Source organism: Argopecten irradians, chromosome 2, assembly GCF_041381155.1.
Source record: "Argopecten irradians isolate NY chromosome 2, Ai_NY, whole genome shotgun sequence".
NCBI lineage: Eukaryota > Metazoa > Mollusca > Bivalvia > Pectinida > Pectinidae > Argopecten > Argopecten irradians.
Genome location: NC_091135.1, coordinates 46,493,930 through 46,519,047, shown reverse-complemented (window position 1 = coordinate 46,519,047; position 25,118 = coordinate 46,493,930). Strand labels below are relative to the sequence as shown.

The 25,118-nt window shown below is 36.8% G+C and overlaps 1 protein-coding gene across 2 annotated transcripts in view; it reads right to left on the bottom strand.

Annotated features, from left to right (window-relative positions):
- Window positions 1-25,118, bottom strand: part of LOC138315691 (suppressor of tumorigenicity 14 protein homolog) — a 63,249-nt gene that overhangs the window by 7,672 nt on the left and 30,459 nt on the right. Inside the window, exons 1-6 of one of the 2 annotated variants that reach the window (XM_069256907.1) lie at window positions 21,278-21,725; window positions 8,218-8,283; window positions 7,012-7,255; window positions 6,063-6,247; window positions 2,954-3,156; window positions 503-671 (exon numbers count right to left, since the gene is read on the bottom strand). In XM_069256907.1, coding sequence (XP_069113008.1) covers window positions 503-671; window positions 2,954-3,156; window positions 6,063-6,247; window positions 7,012-7,255; window positions 8,218-8,283; window positions 21,278-21,308 — 898 coding nt within the window. In that variant the 5' untranslated portion in view covers window positions 21,309-21,725. Of the gene's footprint in view, window positions 1-502; window positions 672-2,953; window positions 3,157-6,062; window positions 6,248-7,011; window positions 7,256-8,217; window positions 8,284-21,277; window positions 21,726-25,118 lie in introns of those variants that run through there. The other variant, XM_069256908.1, reaches the window with a different exon arrangement.

Genomic DNA, 25,118 nt, shown 5'->3' with positions numbered 1-25,118 from the left:
AATATCAAAAAGCAAACAGCCCTGATAATCAAGAGCAAAGAACTTGACTAGTGAAAAACATAACGAGTCACCCCGACCCAACGAAAACTAAGCGAAATTGTACAAAATGACACTCTCGAGAGCAGTAAAATTTATATTCAAACGATCATTGTATGATTCAACCGATAATTTATTCTCTCAAAGGATAATTTATGCGTATTTATATGGCTTGCTAAAAGTTTTTAATCCTTCAATACTTATTGAACAGTTTTTAATCATTTCCCTTTATATTATTGCCTGAAGATCATAACTAGAGTTTCTCATTCCGTAAATACAAATTATGGAACGTACGAAACACATTTTACTTCTATATTTACATTATTTCCTTGTATGCTTTTATAATTTTGAAATTTGGATGAGAGAGCTCGTGGACACACTAATGAATGTGAGAAGCAATGTAGATCCTCCTGTAGATGACTCGGTCAAAGACTGTCTGGTATCAAGATCTTGACTGGTATTTTACCTGAGACAAACTGGTACGTGGCTTTGAAGCCAATATGCTGACAACACCGATGTGTAGATTTGCCAGTGTTAAACACGATTATAACGGTGTTGGACTCTGACACCAGAAGGGGGCGCTGTTGCTTGCCGAACACCATGGATGGTGATGACGTATGCAGGCCATCGTATATCTAAAACACAAAAGCTAAGTATGGAATTCGGTCGTGACATGATTCTGACACAGATAGGTAAATAGAAAGAGTACTATGATATTTTTTTAGGGAGGCAAATGAAAAAGTACCATGCAAAGAGTTTAGGAAGGGCAATGAGTATCATGCTAAGAGTCTAGGGAGGCATATGCAATGCAAGTGATGCTGAAGTTGAATGAAATGGACAGAAAAGTCAATAGAATGACAGCGTGAAATTATTTAAAAATGTGTATATTACAACAATAAGGTAGTTCTGTTACAGTTAAATATCAGATTTTGCACACGAAATTGCTAATATATTCGTCAGTATTATAATAGGAGTAAATATATTTTTGGACACACTTAATATTCAAATGTAACCAGATTCACGGAAAAGACAAGACAAGATCTAAACGATGTAAAAAAGGGGATCTTAATAATATGTATTTACACAACGAATAAAGCTTAAGGTATGTTTATTGACATTAAATTGATTTGAAACAAAAAAAGATTAGACAATTTCAACAGCAAGCAACTGGCAACCTCGATGTATCTGTGTACGAATACTAAACAACTGCCAACCTCTATGTACGAATACTAAACAACTGCCAACCTCTATGTACGAATACTAAACAACTGCCAACCTCTATGTACGAATACTAAACAACTGCCAACCTCTATGTACGAATACTAAACAACTGCCAACCTCTATGTACGAATACTAAACAACTGCCAACCTCTATGTACGAATACTAAACAACTGCCAACCTCTATGTACGAATACTAAACAACTGTCAAACTCTATATACGAATACTAAACAACTGCCAACCTCTATATATACGAATACTAAACAACTGCCAACCTCTATATACGAATACTAAACAACTGCCAACCTCTTTGTACTAATACTAAACAATTCGAATAGTTTTACAAAGTCCATGCTGTAATTCCACCGCCTATTCTACCTAAAACCCTTCTATAATGGTTATATATTAGTTTAAGTGCTGTAATTCCACCGCCTATTCTAAAACCCTTCTATAATGAATTGTTTATGCTACGTACGAAAGTTCGAAATTCAATTCCCTTGACCACCCAAAGACATTCCAGAGTGTGACTCATATTTGTGTATGAGGAAACTCGGCCGACCACCAAACGGGGGTTGCAGCACCCATAAAACGAGAAATGTGGAGTTTTTATAGGAATTTCAATTCAAATATCATTTCAGTTTGATGTAGGATAAACTTTAAATGTCTGTTCTTCACTGATAAATGCTGCACTTAGTCAGAAACACTGACAGGTGTTTCAAACGAAATATTAATTAAATGGGGAAAACTTTGCACAACAGTCCTATCTGCGGTGCAGCCGTCTCTATATAATAACTCTCAGTAATGGCCATGCTCATTGTCTAATAGGCTCCCCTTTCACAAAAAGTCGGACAATTTCAAACGAAGATGGACAGTGATAGGTTGGGGTTTTATTTCCCTTTGATTAAGATATATTTGATGGTTTATAGAGAAATTACCCCGAAACTCCATACATTACTGGAACCTCCCGATCCTTCGTACTCGTAACAGAATCAAAGCCAGAAAGGCGAGGTAGTCGTATCTTTTGCTTGGGAACATATCTCTGGTATGTCAAAACACTTGTGATTCCACGCCGATATAGGCAGTAGAGCCTCTCACCGAAATTACGGGATAACTTTTCACTGATATAAAGCTACAGAACATCACAGCCAAATTATGGCGTAATTTCAACATTACAGATAAGACTGCGGAGACAGGTCGGATTCACACGAGGAAACAGAAGTGGAACATGTATTAACAGACTGGGGAGTACAATTAAACTGTAATCGTTCCATGGAGAATTCGCTTGTAAAAAGACAGCATGTAGGAGGGCAATATGTGCACTTATAACGAAGGGAAACGTGATATTTCTAACCATATAATCAATGATTTAATGATATTGCTAAAGAAAACAAGCGATAACAGATTTGTATTTAGAAAAATATATTGTGTATGGAAAGGGTTTAGTATTCTAAATTAGTATCTTACAGAATTATCTTCTCTTTCAGGTAGGAAGTATTGATGTTCGTCCTGTGTTTAAGAGTATTGCATAATCGGGAGCAAATAACTATGCAGATATGCAAAGACGGAATAAGGCAAAATTGATAAGGTTATAAAATGGGATATTGTTAAAGCAATGGGGGTTTAAAACCACGGATCAAAGTCATTGATCTTTTAATGGTCAAATTTAAAGCATATATGACAGCTTTTGTTTGTCCTACCTGTATCTGACTAACGCTTGCAATATGCCAATCATCAAACGTGAGCCGGATGTGACCGTAAGGGTCTAGGTTGTGTATGGTATAGGTGAAGGTCTCTTCGTTTAGAGCATAGCCATTGGGAAAATTTGGTGACGTAATGTGTCCTCCGTCAACCGGATCTGACGACACTGATGACACAGAGCCGGTCCTCATCTCCCGCTTCTCTGTAAGCAGACGACAAATTAAAACAATTAAATGATGCCCGTGTATTCAAAAAGGAAGGCGAAAATAGCTTGCTAATAAAAATTTTAACATGTTAAAATCTTGGCTCTCAAATTACCTGCGTTTTAATAATAGGCAGCAGATATTCCTTTGTTCGTTTAGCACCGAGTTCCTACCTCGACCTGTATGTAACCCCGTGTACGACATTAATCCCACCTTATGATAGACTCTCTAATAACCATAACTATGAATATTTGTGTACGTCAACATCAGGATGTGTTTCTAATAACGGCAACCATCCTCATAATGCTCTGGTATAAACTGTCATTGTCTGTAATATGAATATATTATACCGATTTGTCAATCGATCTCAGAGCTAATAAGATCCTATTCGTCAGGGTTGAATCAGATGAGTTTATCCGTATATTGAACCCTGTCGTAATTATCGGAGAGTAATTTGCAGTTAGTACGTTTAGGTTGTGGCTTATTTGCTGGATATGAACAGTGAATAGTGACTTGTCTCTGTATGGAGCTTTTCTATAACAAAATGTCAATGGGAAGCACACTATCGTAATGTGGTGTAATGCGTCGCATATGGGTTATATATATATATAGAGAGAGAGAGGTTCCCCAATAAGGGATTGTTGCTAATATCTAGTAAGTAATTTTTCAAGTTTTGAAAAGACGTGAGCTTAAGCGATTGTTTATTTTAAAATTTCAAAATTAACTAACGTGAATTTAGATAGGTATGAAAATTAACATACCTAACTTCAACTCTATATTTATACCACGGTGAGCAGTTGTTAATCGTCCAATTCAGAGAAGCTTACCGCATCAAAATATCTCAGTATATCCCAAAAATCTTCCTTGTACAAGACGATTAAAGGCGACTAGACCGCTGAGGCTACATCCATACAGACAGTGATAATACAACGTTCATTAAGTTTTAAATACTTTCAAGTGTATAGGTTATTTATATGTCAACAGCTTTTTATTCTACATAAAATGCCGTTACTTATTTAAAGAAAAAACCAATGCCCTCATTTACACGACTATGAATAGATTGTTCTTGTGAAGGTCTTCCGATATTTAAAAGATTTGGGAAGGTTCCTGCGAACTTTGAGAACTTTCAATGATAAAAGGAGTTTAGACCATGGGATGAAGGAATATCCTGGCAATGGTTTCCCTATCCTGGCATCGTGGCTTCCCCATCTCATCACATCTCCATAACTTCAATTCCAGGCGAAATTGAAAGTTGGGGTGATTAAGACGGAACGATATTTATTACTTCAATTAAACTGATAAGAGAAAGAAATAGAATTAAATTTACACGTGAAGTAAGCACGTGGTACATATAGTTAATGGACAATGTCATGTTTTGAAGTGATTTTTATAATAAACATTTTGTGATCTGGCAAGAAGAAGGTGTTGATGAAGCATTGATCTGTACAAACGACTGTGAGCCATTACCGAAATATACCACAGCCACGTCAATAGCGAGACGTTATCGACAAGGGTATTAGTCAGCGAATACCGACACAATTCAAAATTGGCCAATTCCACACACTTTCCAGGTGGGTGTTTGAATTGTTTGTTGATAAAAGATTTTGTTTTTCGTTTGATGTCAATCTACGGAACGAGAAAATAAAATGAATGTCTGGCCAGCACTAAAGTGATGTTTCGTTAATGACTTGAGCGCCATCTACCGAAGACTTAAACGGTCTCTGGCTCCTTGCTGATTAAATACGTTTTGGTTTCAAAGGCAGACTGTTAGTAGTGTATGGTAGCTATGGACGGGTAGGGAGAGTCGGGTCTAGGGCTGTTCCATGTCTGTTTATATCTGAATTGTCATGTCCTTTATAAATTAATTACATCTTCTTAGATAATACTTGACGAACACAACCGATAGTGTCATCTGTGTAGAAAACATGTCGTTAACGTCCAACATCAACGGCTCAATGCAGGCATTAGAAACAGAAACATGGACACTCCGTGTACTCCCGACAAATTACACATGACTCGAACAGTAAACTCACTAAACTTATATAATTTAATCTTTACACACAAGGTTGCGCTCCCTATCGTAACCTAGGCTTGAGTAGATTGCACGTGAAAACCTTATATTGTAGGATCTCTGTTCCCTGTCACGTCCTACAAGCACAGTGAAGGGGTTGAACATCCCGTCAAGAGTGTGATTTTATACGTGTGAGTGATCGAAATAGCATCTGAAGTATGCAAAGCCATGCTAAATTAAACCTGATCATGTTATTGGCATGAAATAACGCGTAGTTTAAGCAATTAGCCATTTATAACATTCATTTAATGCGATGTTCAAGACACACTTAGAATTGCTTGATATATAAACGAACTGAATTCTTTCTTATCTTTTTATTCGCATTTGAACCCCTTTTCCTAGAGTTGACAAACATATATAACACTATGACGATGTCAACAGTAATATCCAATTGCCAAAGCCTTCCGCTCCCATTAAACTCAGACAATTGAGTTATCATTGTGGAATCCGATATTGGGAACGATGGTACCTAGTTTAGGTGCGGGTACCATATGTATACTTTGGTAGGAATGGTAACATTATGTCACATTTGAATTATCAAACTACTTCAGATCTATGTGTATCACAGCATCATATTGTTATGATATCTTTGCCATTACAACATTTAAAGCAGGGTAATCCTCACATTTCTAGACAGATTCGGTAGCAAAACATTTGGACATCACCAGAAACCTGAGAAGCTACTTTGTTAGACTACCATGGTAGTAATTTTGGCTTAAGCTTTTCCAATATGTACTTGGAGATGTATATTCATGTTTACAATGTGATGACTTTGGTATCGATGACACGACCAAATTATGTATAAAACTAGGGAATGATATTGTATACACGTACCAATTACCTGGTATTTGATCCGGAACCTCTTGCCCGTCTCCCCTGTTCCATTAGACATGCAATGCCGTATCCGGACACTAGAGGATATTGACTCATAGGTGGCGTTCGTATCGTCACTGTGGTAGTTCCGCCGATAGAGGCCGTTGTAGGGTTTGTCGACCTCGTGTATCTGTACATGGTCACAGCTGAAAGCATAGAAAGCAAATTAACAAAAATTAATTTAAATACTGAATCGTTCAAATAGGTTCATACATATGGTAATATAATAATTTCTGATATATCAGGGTTTTTTTTTAATTCATATCAAGTAACAGTAAATACGAAGAAAGCAAAATACAAATAAACAGTACAGCAAAAGATGCGAAAATATCACAATGGAAAAGTTCAATGAGGCAACTATTTTACGTCATAGAACAAAAGTTCAGATCATCGAAGGAAGAGTAAAGTGTAATCAACAGAGAGGATAAAAATAAATGGAAGATAATGGAGACTTATACTATTATAGGATCGTTTAAGTTAGTGTAGGAAGACAAAATGAGATTAAAGCACCTGGATGTTTGTAACAATAGCCAACGCATCTTATGTACATTAAATTGCTTCTAATGAAAAACCAGCAGTTTGAAATGTAGTCGGTGAATTAAATGAAAATAGAGGCAAGTAGTCTTACAAATTTGGTAATACGCCACTGCGTTTCAAACTAACAAAATCATCTGAAAGATGTCGGTCAATTTTTTTTATTATTGTTTTTTTTTTAACTGGAAAAAAAGAGGACAATTCTAAACTTTTTATTATAAATATCTTTTTTTTTTTAATTTCAGACACTCTTTTGATTTAGTTTAATTTTTATTTCATGCATTTTGATATTGAAAAAAAAATCAAATTATATTCCATTTATTAAAATAACAAGATTGATCCTTAATTGTGAAAAATATTACGTATTCGAACTCACCCAGGTAAACACAGATTCCGGTGCCGTGTCTTCCTGTGTGAAGGGCACTCTGGGAAGTGGACGTCGACGAGTTCGAGGCGGAGTCTACACGTAGAACACGCCCTGATTTCTACGTTACAGTTGTGTCCATGGTAATGATTGACAGTATAGTTATCAGGGTAGTCAAAGGATGAAATGTAACCGAAGTCTCCCTTCTCCACCGCTATCTTCACACTGTCGTGTATTTTAAAACATGATGTCGTCCCTTTAGAAAAAAAAATGAATGTGTATTACAAAACATATGACAATCTATGGCTATCAGTAACGTCATCGTGTAACGTTATCCGATATTTGAAATGGCGCCAGGGCTTGAACGTCAAGGTTGGAGGTCTGCTTTCTATACGCGAAAAAAATCGACAATATGAATTGCAAATAAAGGGTGACAGTAACCTCACCCAAACAATCCAAGTACACAAAAAAGTAGAACTAGATTAACTGTCAATTTGAATTCTTTCTTTATTTCCTGATAAGGCTACCAAAGTCATGGATTTCGAAATCGTGCTCTGACCAATGACTTTGAAGGACTGCTTCAATATACTGAACCCAAACCCTATTAGTCTAAACTATGTTTCGAGCGTTTACATAAATGTAGATACATGCTATGTGAATTTTTCCTGTAGTACTTACTAACATTGCACAATGGTAAGTGAATAGAGTTTTTGATGTAATGAAACGATTTTCTTACCAAGTAATTAGAATTGCTTCCCCATTAGGCTATTTTGCATGATCGTAAAAGTCGACTTATCTTTTTTCGATTACTTCTAACAGAAAATTCCTTCATACACATTTTGTAAACAAATGATTTGAACATAATTATGTAGTTCTTAACTTATTGTCGTTCGACTTAATCAAATCCCTGATCAGACTTACATTCCGCCTCGACAATAGATACAACGCAACAGAACAAATAAACAGCTAATAAAGACTTGAATGTTTGCTATTCCATAGGCACTTTCAGGATATAAAGAGGTAAACGACCGAATCACTAGTAAACATCAATGTATAATGTGACTGGGTTGTGAGCCTACGGTATATTTCAGCCAGAAAGCATTATACAAGTAGGCATTTTATCATACCACAGAATTGCAACACCCTGACACCGCGGCAGTCAATGACACTTTTTTTTCTTTTCCAGGAAGCTATGTAATATTGATACGGATGACCTACCTCTGTCTATACCTGTGACCAGGGCCGTCGCTGATCCAATCTCCCATAACCACATAGACATTACACCTGTAAGTACAGTAGAAACAATTGTTAGGAGTTTTAGATTAAACGCAGCGTTGTCGAACAGTATAAAAGGCGAAGCTCGTGATGTTTTATATCGGTTTTATAGTCTCCATCTTGAAACATACGCTTTTATGGGTTCGGCCTCAACACAACTCGAAGTCATCATGGATTTATTGCATATCAAAATATCTCTTGTACATTGCTCATATTGCTGTTTAATCAAAGTACAATGTATTGATATCATATTAAAGTATCCTTTATTGGAAACACGTCTGGATCTGTGTCAAGTACAATGACAGTATATTGTGTCTGTTTTAATATCTAAAGCAGAATAAAACATGCCAATGTTTGTCAGTCTACACAACATTTATATGCGTCTCCGTGTTTATAACCCTATCAGTTATACCTCAAGCATTCATACGGATTATGTTCCAGGCGGCAAAGCTAGCTAATTAAATTGAAATGGAGCCAAGCTTATTTTGTTGTCTTCGTGCTCTGTTTACAACTAATCCAATAAACATATCATATTCTTACAGTGGTTGAAACTGTAAAGTCTCGGCTCAATAACAATGCAAGTTCCTATAACTTTTCATATGAAGGTCATTATGCCCCTCCAGTGCTCTATATATGGTACCGAAGGGTAGTCAGTGTTACAGGTGTCTGATGGTCAGTTTTTACACGGACAGGACATGGTTTATTATGTCCTCAGACATCACAACAATTCACGCCGTGATTGATCACAATCTCTGACCAATAACACACACAAACGACTTAAACGGACATCCAACTCCGCGCTGACCTTTTGATATATTTGTTTATTAAGGTATGACCCGTGCTTGGTATCCTTAACCTTATCGAACCTTTTATCGTCTAGATACTAGTCCACTATATCACAACAAAATAGCTCACAACTCAGACTGAATGATGATTATTAAAGACAGTAGAAATCGATCATCGTTACTTAGAAAGCAATTGATAAGCGCGATGTAAAGGCCGATAACACTAATATATAGGCATATATGATAGGTATGCGTATTTTCAAGATTGAACTTACTGGTTCTAGTTGGAAGTTTTGGTACACTTTTATATTTAACGTACAAGCTGCAGCATTTAGAGAGAACATCTAAAAATTCCTTTACGTATATATTTGGAAGGTAGAAAGATGATATCAATTACATTGCCCTCGCTATCAGAAATTACTTGACTAGATACGTCATAAACCTGATCTACTGTCACAAACTTTTTTGTCTGAAATTAAAAGTAGTTAAGGATAAAGTAGTTCCTGAGAGAAAAGAGTTTCTGCACTTTTGCGGATATTTCTCCGTCTAAAACTCCGGGGGTTATAATCACTTCATCTACTTCCGGAAGGCGCTTACGTTTTTAACGATTATATATCTGCACCTTTCCAATATGGCGGCTGATTATTGGAAGAAGTAGCTATAATTCTGTTCCAATGTATCGTTGTAATTTGTAATTTCACAATCTTAACAGCAATTTTACTGCCAAATTCCCTTGGTACGATATGTTTGATTAGATAGTGTCTTTGGTAGTCCTATAATATGTATTTTGCCCATTGTATCGCCACATGTTTAACCTTGCCAAGACTGATAAAAAACGGCAATTCAGGATTAAAATCCTGATTAGACCTACTAAACTAAATCTTTCTTTCGATACTGACTTAAAAACTGCATTTCAAATGCCATAATATCAAGGTGTATTGCATGATAATGGACAAGACATCAAATAATCTATATTTAGGTCGTTTTAGGAGTAAACACACAAATATACCGTATAAGAATAATGTTTTTTCAATGCTTCTTTTCGTTAAACTAACTTATCTAAAACCAATTAAACGACGTTAAATAACGAAAACAATCGCGCCAGCAACTTTTATTGTGTATAGAAACATGTCAATGACCTCTTCGGTAATAACAACCTACATTGTAGATCAGTGAATAAAAAGGGTGCACGTTTGACGGCGATCAGTCTGCAGGTAGATGGAGATATCAATTAGTGGTATACTATAGCTATCATCCATCTCTCAGTATATACGGTAAGGAGCCAGTATGTATCTATCGACATGAATCCATCCTGCTACAGAGAGCCTTGTTATCGGACCTCCGATCGCCTCGTTATCCGTCAGTAAGACTAACATCCAGGCAGCTCCCTGGACTCCACAATCTACCCGTGATGGCACTTTTATAGACATGTCAACCAGGATTTCTATACATTATAACTGATTTCATCAAATCTCCACCCATCTTGAAGAGTTAACTAAAAGATATGTTAATAACATAAAAATTAGTTTTTATGTATTTTAAAATGTAGACCGATGATAAACCATATGAGTAAATGGTGGAGTTTGAGAGATAGAGTGAGTGTTTGATAATACGAGTCTATATACCAGATACACATCCTAATGCATTAATGAGATGGTAATGTCTCCCTTTAGATAGAAAACAAGCATCCATGTCTGACACGGGCCTAGATCTACAGATAGTGACGTCAGTCACGGCTGGTGGGTGTACAAGCGAGGGCGGATTTCGTTGACCAACACATCTTACTTCGGGCCTTATTTACCTGTTTGTGTAACTAATTTTGGATAAACGTTGTAGGGGCGAACGCTAGGATTGTATGACAGATATGATACGACTGTACGCATTCCATATCTAGTTACTTTATATATAGGTCTAAATCCCGGTAGAATTATTTTGGAATTTTATCTTGATCAGCAAGATCGCATGATCAGCCTCTAGTTTCAAAATAAAACAAATCAGGCGCAAACCTGCAGCGACATGGGGTGGGAGGAAGGCAGATGGTGTAGAATGAGGGCGTATCAAGCGGATGGTATACACTCTGACGGGAACAAGGAGGGTACTGGTGAAAATCATAATACAACTATTGTTATTATTGTTATTGAAGGGTCCTCCTAGAACACTCGTTAAGGACCTGCCTGAATGATTAAACAATGATTACACAAGCTCATTATATACTCATAATAACTACATTAATATTATCGTCTGATTATACAGACTCATTATATATACATTGGTATTAACCTGTTACATGCGCGACATGTCGCCATAATTGGTTGAAGCCGTTCCTTACGACCGCGCTCTCTCCTTAACAACACGAAGGCTTGTAAACGACGTACGTTAAGGTAACGACGTCGGCGCGTGCAGCGTCTCCGGGGGTCCTACAAAGGTTAACGATGCTGTGTAAAAACAGACAGTTTCCCACTTAGGGACGAGAGGCCTATTAAACAAAAATACGCAGCTAATTATCTCAGCGATGAGACTTGATTAGACAGAGCTACTCACAATAGTACGTCCCTAAAGTGCAAGACGCAACAACATCGATAAGCTTAAATATTTCACGCGGCGAGTACTTCACCAATACCCCAATTTCGCGAATATCTATTAAAAATTGATGATGACAAAAAGAAACGCTGGTTAGAGATATTATACGTTGTTACTAAAGCGACGCATGATTTGCGTTTACGCCGTCTTCATACACTTTGATGTGCGTAAATAAAAGCTTCCCGCGCTGTTACATGTTAGCTCACCAGTTATCATGAAGTTTAAAAGGCTTTCATAATAAATGAGCATTTTCAAAATACTTCAATTGACTGATACGATGTTCAATAACCCCACCACCCCTCCAGACCACCAGAGGAGAAACAACCAAGGTCATTCAAAGCTATTTTCGTAAAAGACCAATAAAAGTCTGCCAGATGGTAACCAATGGCATGTTGCAATCGACAGATATAGAGAACGGTCCGGTTATTTTATTAGAATGGGTCTGCTGAGCGTATTATGGGTATTGGGTTGTAAGTTGATTGCCGTATCTCTGTGTACAGTCGTTCTCTCGTGATAGATGTCGATATATCGGGGGAGGAATAAGAACAGGGACAGATTACCCCCGGGATCTTCTGACACTAGTTTATGACTGGTTATATCCCGTTGATGTAACAGAGATAACTATGACTGTATGAGTTAATGCATTTCGTGGCTGTTATTTAAATAAATGTTTCAAATGTATCCCGTAATGCGTTCATCACGGGGTATATATCGGATAGCTGCGTCTATCCGACAAATCACAATCGCTTAAGGCATGTCGACCTCTGAATTATCTCAAACAAAGACCTCTTCGTTCTGAAATGTAGAATAGCATTCATATGTAATCGTGATTTATCTTGCTTCATGGCTGTCGGTTATTGCATCCCTTGACGCGTGCAATCTTTTATCAGCTTCCGTTTTAACATACGTCACTTCCTGTCAGTACACCATTGCCGATTCCATTTCTTCACGTAGTTGATCAGAACGATATCGTAAAATCAATTAATGCATTTCCAGCGCGTATTGCGTAGATGCACTGGGCCCGAAAGAGAACACCAAGGCTGCACTTGAAATTTCCCCCTGGTACTCCAATCGTTTAATGCGTTGGTGAAGACTTCGTGACATCGGTTGCTTTACAACACGTGTACTGTTTCAGTTAAATGAAGAACACTTCACACTTGAAAATGTGAATGTCATCATAAGTTTTATTTTAACCAAACACTTGTAATGTTTAGGAAGATGTACTTGGACATCCATTTAATTTTTGAAGGTTCCGTTTTTATCTAAATTGATCCCATACTCGGTCCAGAATCATAACCATAATTCCTAGCTCACATCTCGGCATCAAATACATTCCATCTTTCGTCTGCGGCTAGAATTTATCAATGTGATGACTTCATTGTGTTTTAAGTCGCTTTGCCCGCGATAAACCAGTCCGTTAATCGCCATGGACGTGTAAATGTTGACGTTTATTTGGAGAAGGTTTTATGGCAGGACAAGTGGCTTTCGTTGTGAGATCGTGGCACACGCCGAGCAGACGAGTATTACACGCGCGCGCGTGGTAGGATGGAATGATGGACGTTGTGGTTACATGATCCGAAGAGAAAAGTTTTGAAAGTCTATTTTAGAGGAAATTCACTTGTATTTTACTGACAGCTCCTCATCAGTTGTTGGTCAGCTGAAGTGTTATTGTTGCGTGCCTCCTCGACTGTAATACACAACTCATTTCGTCTATATACCAATATAGGTTACATGTGCTGCTCTCAGAGAGCAATTGCACCTTGTAAAACGACCTATTAAACTATTTTTACATAAACACATCTACCACAAAGAATATGACATCGTTATTGAGGCTTAGGTTGTTCTGTCTTTCTTGTTTAGTCATTGTACGATGATCTTATTTTCCCGTGTTGATTTACATTCTAGACAGTGGTCATGGCAGACGACGTATAATGAACGGGTAATGAACAGTAAATAACGAGCAATGATGCGACGATCAATTGTAGATATGCAGTATACATACTATTTGATACAGTCTCCATACTTACGGATGTCATGTTTTGGATAAATTTAAAAAGTGATAATATCAATTAATTTGCTGATAATTAGAAATCACACAGATAACTTATCTTTTAATCGCAAATCCAGGACCGTTTTCGTTTATTCGGGACAACTGGTTGTTTAAGTCATTATTTCAAGTATAAATCCTGGCGGACCTGTAGTTTTTTTCTACAGGCCTGTGAGGGCTTCGTCATGGCTCGTCTGGAAACAATATAAAATCACCAGGTCCGTGTATAATTTATAAACGAATATCTACATCGTAGGTCCAACCAGTCAAACCGTATAATCGAAAACGGCCCAGTTCTGTAAATCACTTTTATTTCCGTGTAACCAATATTTTGCGTCATTGTTATTTTCATAATACTCGCGGGTTCTTATTGACAATCGTGTACGTGAAATATTTCAATTCGCGTTTGAGCTGCCACGCGATATAACGTGAAAGTTTGAATCTCGTGAAGAACAAAGTGGTTGGTGGTATTCTGTTGTAAACATACGATATAGATTAATTTTCCGGACAACGATAAGAAAGTTTACAATTTTTGCTAAAAGTTTCGACTGGAATGACCATTGATTTGCGGACCAGAGAGCTCCTTATAACCTGAGATAGGACTAGATACTGTTGGTCTACGTTTGTAGATAAATCTGATACGGTAATTATCTCCCCTTCCTTCTCACAATAACAAACATGGCGTACATACGATACTAACACAGAGGTTAACAGTCTGTATAAACACCATAGTTGTATTAGAGATGGTTTCCAGTCGTGTTACACTAATACTGAAACTTCTTTGAACTCGAGTTGATTAGTCCAAGAAAGGCATCGCCAAAAGTTTGGACAAAAGCTAAGACGGAACATATCTTTCTGCATTCCTGATATTTATGGGAGTTTCATTTTTATCATTATTTTCGGATAGTTATGAATTATCGGCGATTGCGTCTGCACGTATATCAGGTATACTATCACCATTATTACAACACCGGGTCTGTTACATTCTAATAGACTTTGCCTGATGTCAAGATAATTTATTTAAGCAATTAAATATGTTGAAATAAAACCAACAATAATATCAACATATTTTACGAATAAAAGAAATCTGCCAATAGGCTGATTTGCTATTTAACCATTGTGTCTGATGCACAGGGATACAGTAACGTGGGCGGCTTACAGGGGATAAGGATATACTAACAACTCATATAGGACGGTGATTTATGTTAACAACATCTGTGTATATTGGCCATGCATTTCTATTGAGATTTCGCCTCCGACATCTATCTTCCCCTGAAGGACGTGTAGAACATCTATAGATCTCGTCAGTATGACAGACACGGCTAATGTACGAGAGTTCCGTACCTGCCCGTCTGCCTTTTCGGGGCATACCCGGTCGGACCGTGATCTATGGAATCAGCTGTCCCGTCCCTCCCCGATCCTAAGATCCCTACTCCGTCACAGTCAGCCTGGGATGCCGCCCAGGCGGGAGGAGAATGGGAGACAGACACCACAGTTGCTGTAATTGGCATGCAATCTTTAAAACGTTAATTGCCCGCCATAGCGTTCCTAATTGGCTTTTTGTATGTAGCACGTGTAAGTACGTTACCAAGTATACAATTGGTAGCCCGCTGGTCACGAGCTCACTTTTAAAAGGCTACAAGTGGTGCTAAGTCTTCTGACATATTGGAGCGACACCAGGCGGCAAAAAAACAAGTCGGAAAACTATTGGTAATCGAATATATCTCTGTCAGACAGAGGCTCAATTTACTTTCCTTTGTCACAAAGACAAAAACACTCACACGATCTTGATTAAACCATGTAATTTTTTGAAATTTTACCGGCGTTAGGAAATGTTTAGGAGATAAAAACAGCTGTACCCTGCCGGCATCGCTGTCCTGTTATCGATCTCAGGGACTGATGTATGTGTCTGTACGTAATATGGCGTCGTGCGGCAGAAATTGTTTCCACTTATCAGTTAATGACACATCTAAAGAAGTTACCGTAAAAACGCGAAACCTCAACTCAGCAAAATCGACAGTTAACTGTACAGTTAAACAATTCTGAGCATATATCTGTAGACATAAAAGTTACGTTTACACAAACAAAACACGCCAACCTGACACAAATGACGGAACACAGACCCGACCGTTACCGTGCCAAGACGTACGAACGCGATCCCTATGCGTAGCGTGTAAATGCCCGTCCATGGCCCAATCTCGCCGAACAGTAGTGAAAATTAGCAATTGATGAGCAGGAAATTACGAGCGGACCAAAAGCAAAGTAAGGAATATGTCGTCTGGGTAAAGAACTGGATCCTCTGCGAAATTATCACAAAACAATTACAGGGACTACACCCCTTTATCTACTGGTAATCAAGACAGGGCGAGGATTTGGTCATATTTCACGATAGAATAATTGTGCAGAGGTTTCGGCTGATTGATTACATGTCTACCGATTTGTATTTTATGACGTCATAAGCGGAAGATGATATACACAGAGTAATTACGAAGAGTACTCGGAAATGAACAAGCACTCGCGAAGTGCCTGACATGCTCCTAACAGAGATTTAAGTAAGGAAACGTCGACTCTAGTTAGAAATTTAGGAAATTGCCGCGATTCCGAAAGTCAGTGTTCAATAACCACATTATGACAAATGTTTTATCCAGCCTTAAAAGTCACATTTATAGCAAAGTATAAATCTCGCATTATATAATATACTATTTCGTAATGAAGATGTTTAAGTACGCGACATGGGGCGTGGTAATCACCAGACGCGTGCACAGGACAGCTATCATTCTTGACTTTTTCTAGGTCGCTGAACTATTTCAATACATGAACTAAACGACATACACTCGTGAAGATCAAAAAGCGATTAACTTTACGGATTCTGACAAGCTTTTGGTCACTTAATGGTCAGCTGAGATCCCACAGTAATCCAGACTCTGGCCACAAGGCGCCACCGCGGATTAGCCTCAGAGGACGGTAATTTTAGGCGGTACAGGAAGTGATTAAAACGTGAGATAGCACTGAGGCGAGGAAAAGTCATGGCACCTGTTGATGCTAATGAGCACGGGCTGCTGGACAGGTAACTATTGGTCATTGTGTTCCCAAGCGGGGTGGAATTCCACCGGTCAATTACCCTAACAATGGCCACAGAGCCTTGCGGTGATGATGAGCAGTGTAGAGGTCTAGGGGACAGAAGTCCAACATGCAACAGCTTGTCATCGTGAACTTCGACTGTCTTTATGCTGCGGGACGGAAAAATGTGCTTGTCTCTCATTTTCACATCCTTTACTTTCAATTACTTTATAGTGGAACTTCGAAAAAACACCAAACAAAACACAGATGACAACAACGAGACAAGGAAGTAGCCACACTGTATTAATTAGATATAGCTGGTATAAAGCAATCTTTTCCCCAAAGATTTTAAGATCATATAATCAATATGAAGGAAAAGTACTCATTTGTCTAGCAGATGAAAGCGACCCTGATGACGCGCATTTCTAAAAATGCACGAGAGAACATGGAAATTTGTTTTTCTCATAAAATTTGGGACTAACCCTGTTTTGAACTGCACCACAATTACGGATAATTGGGCTTGTGTTTTAGACTGCTTATGATGCGTTTGCCATCCCCTTGTAAATTAGAATAACCGAGGCCTTACTTTTTTGTTTGGCTGTGTATAAACATGTATGTCTATTTGAAGGGGCCCTTTAGGGAAGGACAAGGTGACACTCAGAAGGGGCCATATACAAGGTCAAAGGCGAGGACAGCCATCAAGGGTCAAGGTCGGGATTCCATAGACTTGACAACTGACCACAAACAGAGAGCTCAATCGTATCTGTCAATGCGAGTCAAAAGCAATTTCTTACTGATCCTGTACATACACGTGTTGTCAGCTGGCTTCCGTGTTCCTTTTATGTTTTTTCTCCGCGTGCGGTTATTTGGTTTTTCTGTCTGATTTTTATTATTCTGTCACTCAGATCAGCTGTGAACGGTTAAAGTGTTTACAGAATACGTCAGTAACTGTCACCGTCGACTGGTACAGTTCTGTCTGCAAGAGGGAGCACTTCCGCCGCTCAGCGGGTGGACACACGTGCGAAATGATGTACGCGCATTCTTAAAGGCTTTTAAAAGGAAGAGGATGCATTGTTTTAGCGATCTAGATTAGAAGAAAATGTTCTTTTAAAACATAATTGAGCAGATAACAGTAGGAACGAAACATTAAGAAAACTTGACAGATTGTAAAATTTCGTAACAGAAGAAAATGTTACACACCTGGAACCAAGCAGGCGTTACGTGTTCACGCTTATTGCGGAAGTTGTTAACATTTTTTTCCAAATACTTGCCACGGAACAAATTGCAAATGCGAAAGTCAAAAAATGTAAATCAAAATTATTTACACAATGATTTCATTTTCTGATGGTTAGCAATTATTTTCAGATTGATAATATTATGCCGAGATTGGTATTGGTTTTATCAAACAATCTCTCTACTATAATAAAGCATATCACAAAGAGACATTTCTGTATTAGTATAATAAGGCCGGTTTTGTGTGTTCGGTGTCTTTGGGGACATACACCAGTGAGATAGCGCTATAAAAAGGAGCAAGAATCACACTATTATAAAGAGACAGAACACGATATACCACAGCCTCCCACATCATTAAACACAGGGAAGGTTAAATGACAAGTTACACCTAGAAACCAAAGCCTTAGCGTTCCATCTATGTAATGTTTGTTTTGTTTCTAGAGCAATCCTACTAATATCAGACTAATCTAGACAAAGTAAGAGATATGCAGATTATGAAATATATTTTAAATCATCCAAAGATCAAAGTCAGACTTTATTCCATATCTCGGTTTATTAAATTTGTTTTACATTGTTTAACATAATCATTATCATTTCAGGATTGCGTGTATTGGAGAATACCCATTTGATATCCACTATTTCGCTTTATTTCGAAATTACTGTTAATTTTATTTTTGATATTACAGCTGATATACTGTATTTTTTCCAGTTATAATGATGAAACAGTGTAATCTATCCGACAGTTTATGATTTATTTTTCTTGAGATGTTTTACTCCTTGTGCGTAAAATGACCAACGATGAAATTGATTGAATTGTTAGTTTAATTACTTTTCAAATGTTTAATTAATAATTTCACATAAATATTAACTGAAATATTTGCAAAAATTCCGTCATTTTGTGTAGTATGACTATCTTATACTAAATTTTAAACCGGTTTGATTAAATCTAAAACTATCGACCAGAAATATCCCGCGTCCCTTTACATTTCTAAATCTATCTACACCCATACATCAGAGATACCATACAGAAAATGAAATATGACAAGTACCCGTGAAATATTTCTGGTGACTGTCTGTGATAATTTCCATCGAAAACACTTTTTTTCTTAATGTTAACATATATCATATCTCACTATTTATCAAAGTCACATTCAATAAGTTGGTCAGATGTCATAAATGTGTAGTTCCCGGGGGGTGATGACACAAGGCCTTGTCGCATCGCCTATTAAAGCGTGACAACCCATTATTTACCTATCTGTGACATGCTGATAAGATCACCTGCCCGTGAGAAACATGGTCAATGGTTGTTCAACATTTTTATTGTTACACAATAAGGTAAATATTATCAGCGACATGATCATACATTAAAACTGACATATTGGGAACAGACCAGTTTTCTATGATAGAAAAGGTTTACGAATGTTTTTCGGAGGAAAGCTCCCTGGTTCTGTAGAAAGCAGAGATGGGTATCAATTACCATAATCATTAACTACCATCGCCCCTTACTAGTGAGGGTATGACTTAACACATAAGTCAGGGCGTTATCACGTCGAGTGTTGGGATAGACCGATAACGCAGTCTAAAGAAATATGAAAATATATATTGGCTGTACCAGTGATAGACACAATTTGTCCAGAGTGGCCAGGAACGTTTATTTAGCTGTCAATAACAGTGACGCGCTGCACGTACTCTTGGACACGACTGTCCAGACAGACATTGTAATTGATCGTGGTTGGACGCTAGCTGTACCATTTCTTTCCCCAACACAAATATATACATATATATGTATGTATGAATATGAAAATATTCCAGAACAACTATTGTGACTGGACTTGGTGTACATAATCAGGACCAAGGTTATAGATAACCGACTATTTATGGAAAGGTGGTAATTATTGAGGTATTTTCTTAGATCTGTCACGACTGATCTACTGATAAGATGACAAATCCATCCCAGACTAATCTCACATGTTGTTATTAGTGGATTATCTATAAATATTTTCTGTTCATATTTACAGAAAAATAAATATATTTTTATACTTATAAAAACAAAAGATGCGTATATCTGTACTATATGAGTCAAAGTAAATGAAATTTACATGGCAGCCACACATGTCGAAAACGAATTTGCAATGAAAATGTTATACAGAAAAAAATAAATATAGGTTCAGTAAATCGATTATGAGGTTAATCAGAAATAAAGATGGATTTAGTAATTCGGTCATAAGGACCGAATTTTACGTAAATATGGCATACAAGTTCAAATCAATTCTTTATGAAAGGATTACTCAGAACAATAAATATAGAGATATGAATTTTATGATATGCAAATAAGCATCGATATCCATCCTTTCCGATGAAAGTAATCCGTAACATCTCAGTAAATAGTTTTCTGACCCTGAGATTTTTAAAACAAACTTTAAAAAAAATATTTTACGCAAAGAGATCATACACGTAATTAAAAAAAATTCTCAATATTGGTCTAACATCAAACAATGAGTTCAGTAAGTTTTTCTTGCACGATAAAAACCATGACAATTCCGTGAGTACATATAGGTCCTGCGTACATGTATTTTCAATTGTTTCTCCGAAAACTGAGTAACATTTTATCGTTTATCAAGTGTTTAAAAAACTGACATCTTATCTTTTTAAAAGACGTTTAATTCAGGAACGTCCAAGTGGGTCGCACAGACATAAAGTAAGAACCATTGGAGAGTTTAGTGTTCCTTTTGAGTTCGGAGGGCCAGAGTTTGAATCGATTTACTGTCTGAACCTCGTCGCCCTCGTGTAATTAGTCTAACTTAACGCCAATTACAAACAGAGTCTCTATATACGGTCACTAACCAGTATCTTAGGGATAAATTATTAATAAAACGCTTTATACAGAAACTTGTATCTCCCGGCGTTACCTTAACTTTCCAGAAAAAACCCATATATTTGAACTTTAAATTCTGTAATAATAAATATAGTTCTGCACATTTTACGTACGACTTAGCGTGATGAAGTTTGCGTAGTGTATAATAGTTGGCCTATATGCTGCAGCACGTTCCGGTTAGGTCAGGTGTAAATAGTTCCCCAGGTGTATTTTAATCATCAATTATTTAAAACTTAATCGAAAAGTGCTGGAGGATGCAGCGCTAGTTTGACAAACACGTACATTGAATATCAATTCGATTTCTGTCTCAGTGGGTTTAAAGATGTAGTAATTGCTGTGTTATTCAAATTGTGTACGTTAATTAGATAAAGGAATCGTTAGTTTTTGTCAGAATTAATTTGACATAAATATAAGTGTACGTACCGAGTGCCAGATAGACATACTGTCCCTCCATATCGGTGTTGTAAAATATCCACGGTGTGCACTGTTCAGCCGACCCAGACCAAATCAGCGTATCCCACTCTGGGGCTGGCTCTATAGTAGGGTGGCAGTCACCACTGCGTTAACGAGACATAGTAACACTTCATCATATTGGAATCATGTCAATACGCTCGTATTTAGAATAATAGACGTTATCATAGAGCTTTATCTTAATTGCAGATTTATCTTTAGGCTGTATTTATCGGTCAGCCTAGTGGTCAGTATGTTCCGCCCCGGGTCCAACTTCACGCTCCGATTAACGGTTCCACACTCATCATTATTTCCCATTGGTGTATAATTTTCCGAAACTCAAAATCGTGGAAACTTTGGCATTTTCCAGATTTCCTTATTGAGTATCTGTATCCCGAAGTGAACACCTGTGTACCTATGGTTAACTGTGACACCGATCCATGCGATTTAGATAGACTTGTGTTTGGTGACAGCAGGCAGACTGCCTAGGTTTACAGATACACTGACAGGGAGGAATATCAATAGGCTATCCCCCATTATATAACACGACAGGAGCGGTTATTTAGCTCGGCGAGATACCAGTGGCAGCTATAGGGGCAACTTATCCCCAAGGTCGGTCCCAATAGGCCTTAAATCATACTGTTTATTGTTACTTTAACAAACATAATTGATGATCATAACCCTCCAACATAAGCATATAAACTTGTATGTAACCAACAAGCTACAGGGAAATGCTATCCTAAACATTAAATGACTAGCACACTCAGATACCCCACTGCTAGATAGCATGTATATATGTACGGACACAGAACGGAACATTGGGAATCTTGGTTTTATTTGAATCAAGTAGAACTGACAACCTTGATACACATGAAATGAAAATAATGGAATAACATAATAAAACTGTTTAATGAATAGTTTGTAATGCGCGCTTATAAGATAATCTCTATAATGACGCGCCGTCAACACATATTAACTACAAAAACCGTCTTGAATTAACATTAAACATTTCAATAAAAAAAGGATAATGTCAAATAATTAAAAATCAAAGTGAAAACATATGAAACACCGCGCCCACAACTTTAAAAGTGTAATCAGATATGTATAGCTAGTAAACTAATAGAGAAGTGAAAGCGTCAAGCCATATTTGCTGAAACTATTTTTAATTATGACTAAACATCCTTTCGAATGGTGCATAATCATCTTAAAAAAACCCACAAAAACTAACAAACAAACAAAAAATAAAAACATAACAAACAAAACAAAACAAAATAAAACCAAACAACCAAACCCCGAACGAATACAGGTTTGTAAGATGTTGAGGGACTTAAAGTTCCTGTTACTTCATTGATGTTAGATGCGATAACGTAGCTCTATACGACGGACGGCCAAGACAGGGTATGATAATGCACAATGAACCCGACAGCTCAAATAAGATATTTAAAGATGCTCCACCGCCGACAGAGCATAAATGATTTTCATCATTTGAACAATAATTGGAGTTCAATTGTGTATATATATGTCTAATTTACACAAAAATAATATAAAATAATATATTTTGCCTCTGGTGCATGCGCAATCAGTTCTTCATTCCATATCGGACATAGTGTTACGGAATTTATTCGGGATGTAATTAATAATTTTTTATATCTTTAACTTGAAGTAAAATTAGAAGCTCAAACTTTTCTATGGTGGTAATGGTGTAAAGTAAGTAACTTTTGTAACCGAAGAAAAATACCTAATCGCCTGTTGCTGTTTTTGATAATGAAACAAACCATTTGTCAGCGGTGGGGCATTTTTAAATGGAACAAAATAAAGGATATGTTTTCTCGTTCTTCAATTCAATTCATTTTATTCCGTGGACCTTACGGTCCATAAGTACAAATTACATCATGTAAAATATACAATTGATATAACAAATGAGATGGAGAGTGATTTATATAATAGATAATAAATTTCCAGCCAAATGTCTCAACTTTTTAACTTTTCGGACCTTTTCTTAATAGCAAAATGAATAAATTTACCAGTATTTTGTAATTCTTTAACGTTGTTAACGCTTAATAATTTAACTAATTTAAAAACACTTGGTCTTCTGTAATAATATTTCTTAATATACTTTTGGCGTAAATCAACATAAAATGGACATTGTAATAGAAAGTGATATTCATCTTCAAGTTCATTTAAATCACAACATGTACACAATCTATTCTCTCGTGGGATATTTTGTTTTCTACCCTTTTCAATATTCAGATTGTGTGCCGAAATTCTTATTTTGGTTAAACATTTTTTATATACAGTGTCAATAGGCTTTCTTAAATAAAATTGTAAACAAAAATTATCATATAAATGTTTATACAGTATACCTCGTGATGTATTACTTATATTGTTGATAACCTCTTGTCTATATACCTCATTAATTCTATTTTCAATAATATTAAATGTATAACAGTCAACGTATCTATCATTCCAGAGGTATGCTAATCCAATTTTTGCTAGTTCATTTTTAATGTTAATTGACCATTCATCATTAGTTTCAATTCTAGTATCTAAACATTCTTTTAAAATACAGTTGGAAGTACCTTTTATGTTTTCTCGTTCTTAATACATTTCCTTTATGTTCAGTTTTAGTTATCGACGTCTTCAAAGACCACAGTAATGGTATGACACACAGCACATCCTGTAATACTAGGCAATTCACATGTCATTTATTACCATATTCAATTTTCATAGACACGGAAAAGCGCAATAACCGAGTGTTTAAGTGATAAAGGAAGCTAACGGATTTATCTATAAAACAAACAGGAATATATATATATCAGTGTTACCTCAATTTAATTGTGGATCCAAAAAATAAAGGAATCAAATTATAATAGACGGACCTGTGGGAATGATATCTTTCCCTCTGAAAGTTGATTTTCTGGATCTCTGGTTCTGTTGAGTAATGGACAGAATGCCATATTCTAAAATGATTGTCAGTACACTTCCACAGTTTCGCCTTGGATAAAGAGATAGCTATCTTAATGTCTATTTAAATGACATTATTCCACCCTTGGCTAACTGTCAGAACCCCTCGGTACAATCAGACAGCTGCCTAGGGCGATATATATTACAAGGATGGAATGACAGAGTGTTATCACACACAATGTAGACTAAAAACTTTGGTATTAACTGAGCAACCTCCGTAACATAGAGATTTACAGTACTTAACTCTCTTAGACTCAGTATCAGTCGCTAGAATAGGACCACTGTACCATTATCTGAAGAATTGGAATTTATGTTTTTGTTCTTTACGAGATGTCCAATTTTAAGCTTCAAAATGTAGGGAAATATTCTAATATAATAAAAAAATGACCGGTTCCTAGTCGAGACATAAATCGGATGTGCAGTGTCACTAAGAAGCAGGCAAGACCTTTAAGATCAAATGTCAACCAACTGTATTTTTCCAATGATTCTATCTGGCCTGTTACTGCTGAAACTTTTTGATATGCACAGTAACAACCTTGGACATACATAAACGACGTGTAGTAAACTCTAATAAGGTTATTTAAGACATGGCCGAAAAAATGGGGTCAATAACAAGAGGTTTACGCCAAGGTGACGACATTGGTCCCGTACTTTTAACCCTTTAAAGGCGAGTCATTAAACATGTTGTTTAGATTCACAGCTTGCCAAATTGTCATTTCACTATATATAGACTGGACACTAGATGTTTTTTTTCCTTCAAGAATTGTCAACTAAATTATGATAACATACGAGGAGATTTAAAGGTCGAATAAGCTATTTCACGGAGACCATGTTCTATTCTATTAGTAGT